At 43.9% G+C, this 12,006-nt stretch overlaps 1 protein-coding gene across 1 annotated transcript in view; it reads left to right on the top strand.

The window, feature by feature from the left end:
* EVA1A (eva-1 homolog A, regulator of programmed cell death) overlaps positions 1 to 12,006 on the top strand; it is a 218,339-nt gene that overhangs the window by 68,787 nt on the left and 137,546 nt on the right. Inside the window, exon 3 of the mRNA XM_009642516.1 lies at positions 6,312 to 6,435. Within this exon, the coding sequence (XP_009640811.1) occupies positions 6,312 to 6,435 (124 nt within the window). The remainder of the gene's footprint in view (positions 1 to 6,311; positions 6,436 to 12,006) is intronic.

The following is a 12,006-nucleotide window of genomic DNA, read 5'->3' as shown; positions in this document are numbered from 1 at the left end:
CTGTATTGGGACTGTATAAACTTGGAGAAACGGTCCTTTCTCATGACTCTGAACATCTATAAGATGATGATGGTCAAGGGGAAAGAGGGACGAAGGAGGCAGAAACAAGAATGATGGTCATCAGTACCAGTGGGAGGAGAACCCACTGTTTATCATGTTGCATATTAGAAGATCTCCACAGCTTACAGACAGTTTGAACAAGGAAAAGTTTCAGTCTCAGAAATGTCAGTGAACTAAAGAGAAGTTTGGGCAAGTCTTTGTCAGGCTACATTAATTAATTTGCAGCAGATGGTGAGCCACCAGTTCAGGGTCCAGAAGAGGTTACTGGAGTGCCGACATTGCTCTTAACAATCACAGAACCAGTGCAGCTTCATTCATGAATCTTTGCCCAGGCTGAAATATAACTCTCTGGCAAGCAGCTCCCCCAGCTAATTATTTGCAAATAGAAGAACAGCTTGATGCAGAGGTTGTAGATAATCTCTAAATTGCTGTATCTTTGAAATCTTTGGCTTGACTGAAATAGCTCATCAGAGCAGTGTGATTATGTACTGCATAAGAGACACTGGAGGCGGAGGTGGCCGGTGCTGCCTGTCTCCCTGCAGAGGCAGGACTGCTCCCCAGGCTGTAAGCCCTCTAATGCTTTGTTTACTCTAAATTTAAACTTTCCAAGTCATGGGGCTTCCGTCATTGCTGCTAAGACCCTGCTTGACAGTGTAATGGTTTGCTCTGAATGATTTTTTTTCCACTTTGTGTTTTAAGCTTTCCCTTTCTTTAATCCCATGACTTTTGGTTATGCATCCTTTTGTATTTCTTCAGCTTAGACCTCTTCTCCCTTTGAAGTTGACCCCGCATACAGATTAAGTTTCCCACTGTTAGGAAATGTAGGTAATGGTTAATTAGGTGATATTTGTAAGGCAGCTTTTATCGGGTCCTTCTATTTGCTGAGCATGTTCCTGCTTTTTGTGAATCACCGTCCCCGGGCTCTTTCAAGGCTCTGCCAGAGGAGCTCTGGTGAATCTTGCTGTTGTGTTTTAACATCCCAACCCCACTGCTGCCCTGGTGACATTTACTGCTTCTGTAGCAGAGCTGGTGAAAGGGAATGCGTGTCCAGTTTTCAGCTCTTTATTTCACAGTCTGGTGTGTTAATGTGAGTCACCAAAGGTGTGGGCGTAGCTCCCTCCTGCTGACTCCTCTGTGAGCGTTGCAGGGTCCATGGGAGAGTGATAAGAGATAGCTAGTAGGGTATTAAAACCTGCCATAGATCAGTGGTCAGGATTCAGGGCCTTTGATCTCTTCTTCATGTGATGCACGGATTGAATGCAGAAATTTGGGCCAAGCTGAATTACTTTCTAGTGGAGCAGGTGGTGAAGGTTTCTTGATGAAGCCATAGGCAGGGAACCTGTATCTCATCAACAAGGATTTAACCGCCTCTCTTTCCTTCCCTGATGCTGATCCTTGGAAAATCATCATACTCCATGGGCTTCAGTAATTTGCTCGAATGAATAGAGATGAACATGCAATCTTCAGATAATTGGAAAAAGGACCTGTAAATAAGTTTGCACCATAAAAGCACCAAGTTTGCAGTGTGTTTTAAAGTAATATCAACATTCAGGGGCATATAAAAGAGTATCAACATTCAAAAGAAACGTGACATGAAGCCATTATGAATGCATTGTGCTGTGTGGCATTGCAGGCAGAACTCATGCTGCCTTCTTTGTTGTATTTACTTCTTCCCATTGCAAAACTCATGGAGGTGCACCGATATAAGTGTTGGTGTAAATCCACTGTAACAGCTATACCCGGACTGAATTTGACCTCAAAATTCTTAATCATATTTTCTTAAAATTACTGGTATCTTCTTGTGTAAAATTCGTAGTACAAATCTCTGCCCATCTTCATTTGACTGCACACAGCTCTGATCCATTCATGCAGTTTTCCTCCTGAATTATTCTCCTCAGCAACATACAATTTGGGCAATTATTTAGTGGGTTCCTCTGTGAAATTTCATGCCTGACTTACATGCCCTTCGGTCATCCTTATGTTCCTTTGATGATGGAGGCTCTACAGAGAGCAGCCCTCTGGCAAAATCTGAGTTCCTGTTGAGTTTCACCATTGGCTTTTATGGGTCCAAAGTTTCACCCTAAGTGTGTTGACTCTATGAACTGCTACAAGGGACTAAGAACTGAGATAAGTTTAATTGCCTTGGGTGTTAAGCTCAGTTGTGGTTTATTTTAAGCATGCAGGAGAAGCGTTTCTTGAAGAGTGATTTGAAGAGACAGAATAAAAATGAGTGCACCCTTGGGAATGGCTGAGGACAGCCTTCTTGCAGAGCTTGCATCCAGTTCCCAATTTAACAGGTCGTTATCTAATGAGCGCAAGCAATTACTTAGCTAATGAGCACAACAAAATGAGCATGAGAAATGTGTTTCATCCACAATGTCCACTAGAAAGACATGGTTTTGAGCTTGAGGCTGCCCTTGCTTTAAGACCCGGGTCACCGCAGTGAGATTAATCCAGGGCATAAATCACAGGGGTTAGATTAGTGTTTGTTTTACTTGAATTCACATTTCCTCTAAATCTTGCAGCTTCTTAGCTCAGTCATGAACCAGAGAACGAAATGGGTTTAAACAGCCGCAACTTCCCTCCTGAGCACTGGCTGTCAGCCCTCAGGCTTGATTTACCACTGGAATGCAGTTATAAAATGGCACAATGCAATTAATGTGTCTTCCCTCCCCTTTCATGCCAGACAGGAATTCCTCCTCCACCTTCTTCAGTTGGAGTGATTTTTATAATATAACCTAACCCAATGCGACTTTATTTTGCTTTAGTCAGGGGTCTACCAGATGGCAGTGACATAAACAGCTGATATACCCTGGTTAGGGATGACTCTGCACGTCTACTACTATTTCTGTGCAAGTTCAGATTGGTTTTGGGCCTCTCTTTGTTTGGTTTTGTGGTTGTGTTTTCCCACCTTTACAGCTGACAGTGACAGCCAGAAAAACAAGACAAATGTAGGATAAATTGCCTAATTTTTTCCAGCCATTAAGCAAAAGCCATGTGAACTCAGGACATTCCCTCACTACCAAGTAAACTCACAGCCTTCCTGGTGTCAATCTAGCTGATCATCTGCAAATACTTCAGAAACGACATCTGACATCTGCCAGAGCTCTGATACTGCCTGGAAGTATGTTTTTTGAGGGTGAGACCAGAAAGCCGAGGTCTTGGTTTGTAAGGGCCCCTGTGAACACCAGATGCCCTGGACCTGCAGGGGTGTCACGCACGTTCTGTAGCATTGCTGTGTTGCAGAGTGTTTAAAACGATGCTGGTATATAGCACATACTGATGAAAGCAGTGGGGAAGGAGATTTCTGTATATGCAAGGATAGGTAAAAATTGTATGTACAAGTTTTTAGGTTAACGTTGGAGCTGGTGTAACATCTTTGTTCTTTGTTTTTAATCAAGAACATGGCACAGTCAACCATTGCTAATTCTCTTTGCATTTTTCCTGATGTATTTCACTGAGAATTTGACCTTTTTTTTTTATTTTACTCTTTATGGATATATTTCATTACGCCTAAGAGTTTAATCAAACAGTCTGCAGGAAATTTGAAATCTTAATAATTTTTTATATTTTTGGAAAATCATTGCCTTTCCGGGGGAGGCACATTAGAATTACATGAATGAAAAGGAAATATTGATTTCTCTCCCACCATGAAATAACTTCTCAGAGTCATAGCTATTATTAAATTAAGTTGAAACTGTAGCAAAACACTAAAACCAATTAGCGGAAGGCATATTCAGCTTCAAGAACACTTCCCTTTTTCTATGGTCTCACAATGGCATAGATGACTTTTGCTCCTTAATTTAGGTACGAACTTTTCCCTAGGGCTCTGTGTTACCTTGCATACTGCAGGGAGTAAATGCAGGAGGTTTTACTTATGTGGAATACATGGAGTAAGCGAGAGCTGCCGAAAGTTAGAGCAGAGCAAGACAAAGTGGCAATACGTGAGGGCTGCCCATGTTCATTGTTCTCTGAGGTTGGTAAGTAATTGCCTTTGTTCCTGGTGCTGAGCCTAAGGACAGATGAATAAGTGCTGCTTAGGCATCGAAGCTGAGGTTTTCAAAGAGGCTTCTTGTTGGCCCAACTCAATCTCTGCTGAAACCCAGTGCGGTTTTCCCACTGGTTTTAATAGCACCTATTATGCAATGCTGAAGGCTTTTTAAAATCCCGCCCATCTGCTACGAACAGGTTTGTTGACCAAAAACTCAAGTCTGCTGCCTTTGAGGGGAGAAAGATGCCTTTGTGGGAAAGAAAACTTTTGGGGTGCTGCTTCTTTCCCTTCACTCCGTATTCTTAGTACTGCTTGGGTGTAAACACAGCCATGGGTGTCCAGTGCCAGCAAACCCTTTCAGGTCTGCAGTGATTTGGAGAGGATTTCTCTCCGTGTATGAAGCACTCAAGAGTTGTTCCAGTTGTTCTTTGCCTTTTGAGATCAAAAAATATATCTGCGTAGAGGCCTCGCTTAAATTCCTTTGCAACTCATTGGATTTGGCATTAAATTAAATTTCACATGCTGAGTGAGCAGTCAACCCTTATGAGCCTAGAGGAAAGAATATGCTGTTTCTATGCATTTTAACATGATGGTCAAGTTGGGGCTAACGCTCCCAGGCACCTTCTTCAGCATTCACCTTTCAGTGTTTCCATCCTAAGCCCTGTATTTTGAAATGAGATGCCTGCATTTTATTACCTTTGTAAGTGGAAAACAACAGCATATGTTCTCTGGTTGCTAGAAAAGGCCTGAATTGTCTTGGTTTGAACTTTAAAATAAAGGTCAGGCTTGAGGCAGGCACAAATTCTTGCATGTGTCAGCCCAAAAGGTGAAAGCTTTAGGAAGTTATGAGCAACCACAAATGAGGCAGTTTCAGATTGCACTTGAAACTGGAGCAGCTGTTGTTCCTGTTGTTCGAAAGGTGACATTCAGAGTTATAATGCTAAAGATTATATTACGCTCAGGGAGAACTCAAAAATAGAGAGTAGTCACTGAGGCAGAGAGAAAATTGATTTGGGTGGCGTGTGGTAGAGAAGGAACAGCCTTTGCGTTAATGGCACTGGATAAGATTGTGGGAAAGCCCAAATATTGAGGTAGGTCTAAAAAAAAGGGAACAAGGAGAAGACAAAAGAGACCAAGGGATTCTAGGGGAATTTCTGAGAGGATTTTCCAGTGCCTCCTTGCAAGTGAAAATTAATTGTTTTGGGGCTGGAATTCACAGCTCTGTATGGCAGGGACTTAGCAAGGCTGGTGGATTACCTTGCTCTGAGGGCTCAAAATGCTCTGACAGGTTCATGTGTGTCAGGCAAACATTATGTTAATTTTAGCACTTTAATGTACAGGAGTACATTAATACCATGTAAGCTACCCAGCTGAATTTAAAACTTAATTACTGCCCCACTTGATAATATTCTCTCCCCCCACTACTGCTTTAGAGGATCATAGGGTTAAAGAAATCATTAATCTTCCTTAATCAAGCTATTTTCTAGCAGGAGACACAATGTCTTGCCCCTGTGGATTCTGAGATGGAGTTTTTATGAGTGTTAGGAATGGGGAAGTGGGGAGTGAGTGTTGGAGGAAAAGCAGTGCAGAAAAAGGGCTAGGACCCAAAATGCTGGTGTTGGGAGGACCCTACGACTTGCAGACCCTTGCTGAGTTTAGCTAAAAGGAATGCGATAGTCATGGGGGAAGAGGAGTGAGCCCTATTAAAAACTGACTAAGCTGACTGTGTAACAGTGTTCCCATCCCAACTACTAATTATTGGAATCCCAGCAATTGCCAAAGCTTTTGTATAACTGAGACAAGATCTCTCTTGAAAGCTATGGTTGAAATAGTGCATCTCCAGAGAAATTTAAAGCAGAATGGTGGTGGCAGAGTTTGGGTCTCTGCTTTTAACTGTCAAAGCTGATCCATGTCCTCAAAGCTGCTTTTCCTGGGACAGTACTGCCTTACACTATGATTAAATTGCATGCAAATATTTCAAAATCTCTGTGACCGTCCCACGGCAAATCCCGCCTTTTGCATGCATGGAAGGGAAAGAAATAATGCTCCTTAAAACAGTGCAAGGTTTGGTCCTCTCCCAGTCCACAGCTCCTGCGGTATCCGCTGCAATCAAGCCCCATGGCCTGCCCTGTGCTGGGGCTGGTTGAGGAGACAAGGATGGCCTTGCCGTTCTCCAGCTTGTCTCTGTTTGACGATCCCTTTGGTGGAGATACTGAAGTGCTTTTGTTTCTCTGTTTCTTGTGTGCATCCCTGGCTGCAGAAGATGCTGGATGAGTGCCAGGACAGGCGGAGCTGCCAGTTTCTCGTCAATAGCCGGCTGTTCGGCGCAGATCCGTGCCCTGGAACCGGCAAATACCTCATTGTGTGGTACAAATGCAGGCCAAGTAAGTATCCCACTATCGAATCTGTTTGCTCTGGCAAGACCAAAGCGGTTTCATACTCAGTACTCGCCAGAGAGGCCTCCTAGGACTTTTTGTTCCCTTCCCCCTTTATTTTCGGTGTAACACAACCCCCTGGGTGTGGAGCATTTCCCCTCTCCCCCTCGCTTGCTGCCTTGCTGGGATGCTGCTGCTCCGGCTCCTTCCTCCTTGCTGGCAGCCCCAGTTGCAGACTGTTTTTGCAGGTGCCAGCAGAAGCCTTTGCCAACTCTGAGCTCACGCAGTCGGCGGTGGGTGGGCTGCTCCCGCTCCCATCTGCAGCCACTGGGACTTGTCCCTTCTCCGCCTGCCCTTCCAGAGGGAGTGGGAGCTCTTTGGGTGGGTGTAGACTTCAGACCTGGGTGCATGAGGCAGGCACTGGAGATGGTGATGCAAGGGGGAAGCTCACCTGCCCATGCCATGCCAAAAGCCAGCTTTTAATTGCTCCCAGATCAGGCTGGGAAATGTTAACCTGTGTTTGGCATGATCTCATTAGCTGCGTTTAAATTAAATGGGTTTAATGGTGCCTGGATACTGGGAGCGCAATCATGCATGCTGCAGAGCCTGGTGTGGCTTTGGCCCAGGACGACCAACACCCTCCTGGCCAATTCCTGGCTCCACCAGTGAAGTTACCACAGCCTGGGCACCGTTCTCCATCAGCACTTTGGAAGCAGACTCATTAGTTTGGAGACTGATAGGGTTTGATAGTGACCAAAAGCTGCCAACTAATTTCAACCGGAGAACAGGCCCTGACTGTATTTAAATTAATCTGGACATGGCATTTCAGACCAGCCCAATCCCCAGCTTTTTAGTTGACATAACACATGGTTCCAGCATCACATCAGCAAATTTTTTTTGGGGGAAGAAATAAACAAAATTTTGCACAGGGAAAAAAAACATACCTGATTTAAGAAAAGGTCTGAAACAAAAGCAGAAATGTTCAGACTCTGTCAGCTGCACGGAAGAAGGATTTTTGCCCCAGCACGCAGAGACCTGTGCTAATGAAGTGAAGGGATCTGGCAAGATCTGTGAGGAATTAAAATGAAAAGTAGATAATGAAGCACCTGTATTTTTTTTGTGGGGTTTTTGCAAGTGATTGTAACATCCCTTGTTGGGTGAGAAACGCATCCCTGAGAGAGGGGCGATTAGCAGGATGTTCTGACAAGTCCTCCTGAACCTCCAGGTTTTGTATCAAAGCTTGCTTGAGAAATCTGGCTATTGAGGCCTGTGCTGAACTTCTGAAGGTACTTCAGGATCCCATCTGTGCATAAATATTTATGGCTTGCCATTCTTTGCTAATTACAGATATGTTAGCAAAGAAGGAGTTTGCATGTGTGCTGGGTAAGTGATTTTCCTGAAAAAGAGCAGGGGAAGTTGCTTGAAAACTTTTCCCCAAGACATTTTTTCTGGCAGCTCTAATTTTGCAGGGTGAAGCAAGGTAACCTGACAGAAATTATTGTTTCTTAGTCACTAGGCAAACTTTTAATCAGAACTTGCTGGATTAATAGCAAGGTTTGAAATATGTGAGGATTAGCCTTGGACAGAGACACCAGAGCATGGTCAACCTTTCCTTGATGATTCAAGACACCAATTCTGAGTCTCAGAAACAGAATCTAGTGCTTGTGTGAGTTTAGCAACCATTCAGTAAGCCTTTTCACCCTGCTATAGAGAAGAGGTTAACAAGGGGACTGAAGAAATGGATTTGTAGTATGAAAAATACAGGACTGTCAGCAATGTTGTTGGGCTTTCTGGATTATTGAGTATTTGAGTATTGTTTATGAATCCAGCACAAGACCTTCATGTTTAAGAGTTGACCCCAAAAGCTGTGGTCCTATGAAGTGTTGATCTGCTCCAGAAGGGCTGAGCACACACAGAATTGTAACCAAAGAGCACCAGAGAGTCCCTGCCCAGAGCTCAATGCCGGGCACATGGTTTTTCAAAAGACAAAGGCAGTTTCTGGGCTATGTTTCTGGTCCTGAATTTGACCTTCTTAACACTTAACATAAGTACTTTGATAAGAAGCCATTTAAGGTCTGAATTGTCCTCTAGAGACATCTATTTCTTTCCTTTGCCTATTGAGGGAGCCTGATGTGACCATGATACTGAAGTAGGTGCCTTGGTAAAGTGCCTACCTTGGTAGAATGAGTGTGAGTTTTCCTGTATAAAGGTATGAGAAGTGCTTTGTGAAGTGGCCTGCAGAGTTTGGATGGGACATCTTTAACATTAAATAAGGATGTCCAAGCCCTCTCCCTCTCAGAGCCATGCTGGAGCCTCAAAAGGCCCCTGAATAGAGGTAGTTATCTAAAAAGAAAGACTTCTTTGAAAGAAAGCAAAACTGAAGTTAGTGGCATTTACTTGTACCTTTGCTGAAGAATAACTTGATGGTGCAGTCATCCCCTCCAGCCACTGTCACTGCCATTATGCCTCTCTGACATTTATGTTGTGTTTGAAATCTAGTGGTTTCGATGCTCACTGGCTGTATGGGGTCCACTCAGTAGGCAAGGTGCTATTTTGGTTTCTCATGGGCAGAATTGCAAGGAAATGGAGGACAGTAAATCACGCTGAAACTGAAACCCCCAGATTTTCCAAATGGTGGGGCTTCAGGGAGCACGGCAATCAGAGCAATCTCTGCTGTCCTAACTGCTCTGGGACTGCTTTTGCTGGAAGCTGGGAAGACTCGTGCAGAGGTTCAGGACTGAAGTGGTGCGGTTGACCTCCTCTAGAAATTCAAAAAAGTATTTCAGAGAAGTTCTTGCTTAACTAGAAGCCATGAGAAATTCAATGGTTTGTGTGCTTTGGTGAAGTCTTGTGCTAATCATGGTCCCCTCTGATCCAATGGATGGATCGGGGGCCCAGGGGACACTCATCTTGCAAGTACAGGACTCAGATATGTGCATGGGACTGCTTTTAAATGTCAGATGTTTGGCAGTCCTGAGTATTTGTGCCTGTAAATAAATAAATACACTATTTGTGTGTATACTTTTAATTTTAAGGCACAGAATGATTAAGGAGATCAGAAATAATCGATAAAATGCTCTGTTCTGTCTCACTTTGGGGCAAGTGAGACTTATTTATTGCTGCTATGTGATCAGAGGGCCAAGGTTCATCAAAGCATATAGAGGCTTAGCTTTTATTTTCTTTTCCCATAGCATGTGGGCCTTAGTTTCTAATATGCACCAACCTTTGGGAAGATGTTCAAATGCACAAGTACAGGTCTCAGCAGAGCACAGGTGTGACTTGTTCTTCTAAACTTGGAGGTGCTTTGATTCTGCAAACCATCCTGCCATGGACAGCCTCAATAGAGAGCCCCCAGAGGGTCCCTGCAGGTCAAGGCTGGGACATGTTGCTGTAGCAGTGAAACCTGGGGTTGTTCTCTGCTAGTGTAGATGCAGCCTGGCATTTAGCACTGTCTGGGGATGGTTTCCAGTGGGAAGTCTGAATACAGCCGCCTTCTTTAGAGGCTAAAAAGGTTGATGGGAACGGCTGTGGGCTGTCCCATGCCAGTTGGCCTTGGTGCCAGAGAACCGGCACATTTAATTTATCAGGGTCAAAGTAGCATGAGATCCACACCCAAAGCACACTGAAGACTAGGATCAAGCCCTGAACACACAGAAGACTTCAATCTCCAGGGTACCTTTCAGGATCATTAAAAAATTGCACATAAATCCAATTATTTCTCAGGTAACATGCTGATTTGATTTAGACCCATTAAGTATAATTACTGGGTAGGCTGCAGGAACATATAATTAGAGGGAATTGACATTCTATTTAATTGGTCTAACATGAATTCCCTCTAACTAAAATCTGAATTCACCAATATTATTCAAACAATTTGGTGTTTGCTCATCCCCCTCATTTCAGAGACAGAGAACTGTGTAAGATCATGTGTTACTGTAAGCTAGGAAATATTTGCTTTGTGTGCCAGACTTTCAGTAGGGGCTGCGGGGTCTAATCCTGGCTGAGAACAGGATCTGTGGGGCTGCCCAAGTCATGCTGGAGAAATAACTTCACCTCTCTGCACCCCAGCAATACCATGGCAGCTGATTTTACCAGGGTTCGGTGCTGCTCTGGGCATTGTACAAGCAGGGATAGATCTGCCCCTGCACAGCACCTGTTTGCCCGTGGTGGCTTTTTGGTTGGTCAGTTATTTTTTTTGGCTTTGTTATTTCAAAAGTGCCAAAGGTCCTGAACAAAATGGGGAGCGACCATTTGCTGGCAGCACTGTCGAGAAAAGAGAGGGCTCCTACCTTGTTTATGTGGCTTCCCCCATGAGTCTCCCCCAAGCCTTTCTCTTGTCTCCTCCTCAGCCATTGCCATGATGTCCTGGATGCACCGTCCCCTTCTCAGCTCTGAATAGCCTGAGCTGCAGCCTCCTGTAATGCTATGGTGATATTTTCCCTCTTTCATATCCGGCAGCTGCTACTTTAGCTTAGGACTTCCAGGATTCTGGGAGAGATAATCTCCATCCAGTGTGGCTTTTTTTTTTTTTAAATTATTATTATTTTTATTTAATTTTAAAATGCTGTGTGGAACTGCTGGATGTGATAATTGGAGGCTGGCAGGTGTGAAGCCTCCCTGTATTAATCATCTCAGCAATGTAACAAAGTGTAAATCCAAACTTTGCTGCTCTCCCTTCTGTTCACAAACATGAGTTGAAAACCTTTGAAGTTTCAGAAAGCCTGGATTGTGACCTGGGCTCCAATTGCAGCTCAAATCCCTCTGTAACAATACAAAAACACATTTGTGAAAGGCACATCAAGGCTCTGAGAAATGCATCTGGGAAGGAAACTTGAGTTTGTTGGCAAAGGGTGAAGTGCCAAAAGTTTGTGTGTGGGTAAGGAGGAGGAAGGAGGGTGGGGGAGGCCCCTTTGTTCTAGTTCAGAACGTGTAGCTTTGATTTATGGGAAAACTTTTGTGCTGAGAATCGACCTGGAGACCTGTTTTGAAGAGAGCAGGCAGTCATTCTCTCCGTCATAGATTTAATTCTAAAAGAGGCCCAGCTAATTCTTGTGAAATGTCAATGACATTTTTTCAAACATGGGAATGCCCATCCTGATGTCCTTGCCAATATCTTACTCAGATAACTTTATTTTTCTTAACAGCCCTAGGCAATTTTAATTAGAAAGCAACTGATTTTTAAAATCAGTTAGGAATTAATCCCAATTCGATCATCTTCTGGTAAAAAAATGTCATCTTCAAGTTTGCACCCTCTATCACGCAGTGATGGAGCTGCCATGCTGTGTCCCAGGAGTGTCTGCCTTTTGGTGAGGATGAGTGATTTTTTTTGTCAGTGGTACTTCAAAGCCTGTGGAAACACCAGAATAGCATTACTTGCGGCAGAGCTTTTCCAGCTATCAGAGAATTGCGAAGAGTCGTCCTCTCTGTTGGCGGTTCGCAGTTGCTGGTGAATGTGAAGCTGCCTTAGGTCTCTTGGGGAATTGGTCCAGTCTGCTCATCACATTTCAGCTGGATTGACTGAAAAGTATGGAAAGGACATTTTGGAAGGACCACTGAGGCTTGCAGTGAATGCATCTTGTT

The sequence above is a fragment of the Egretta garzetta genome, unplaced genomic scaffold (assembly GCF_000687185.1).
Source record: "Egretta garzetta isolate BGI_Z169 unplaced genomic scaffold, ASM68718v1 scaffold87, whole genome shotgun sequence".
Classification (NCBI taxonomy): domain Eukaryota; kingdom Metazoa; phylum Chordata; class Aves; order Pelecaniformes; family Ardeidae; genus Egretta; species Egretta garzetta.
Note: the sequence above shows the minus strand (reverse complement) of the source record. Positions and strands in the feature narration are given on the sequence as shown.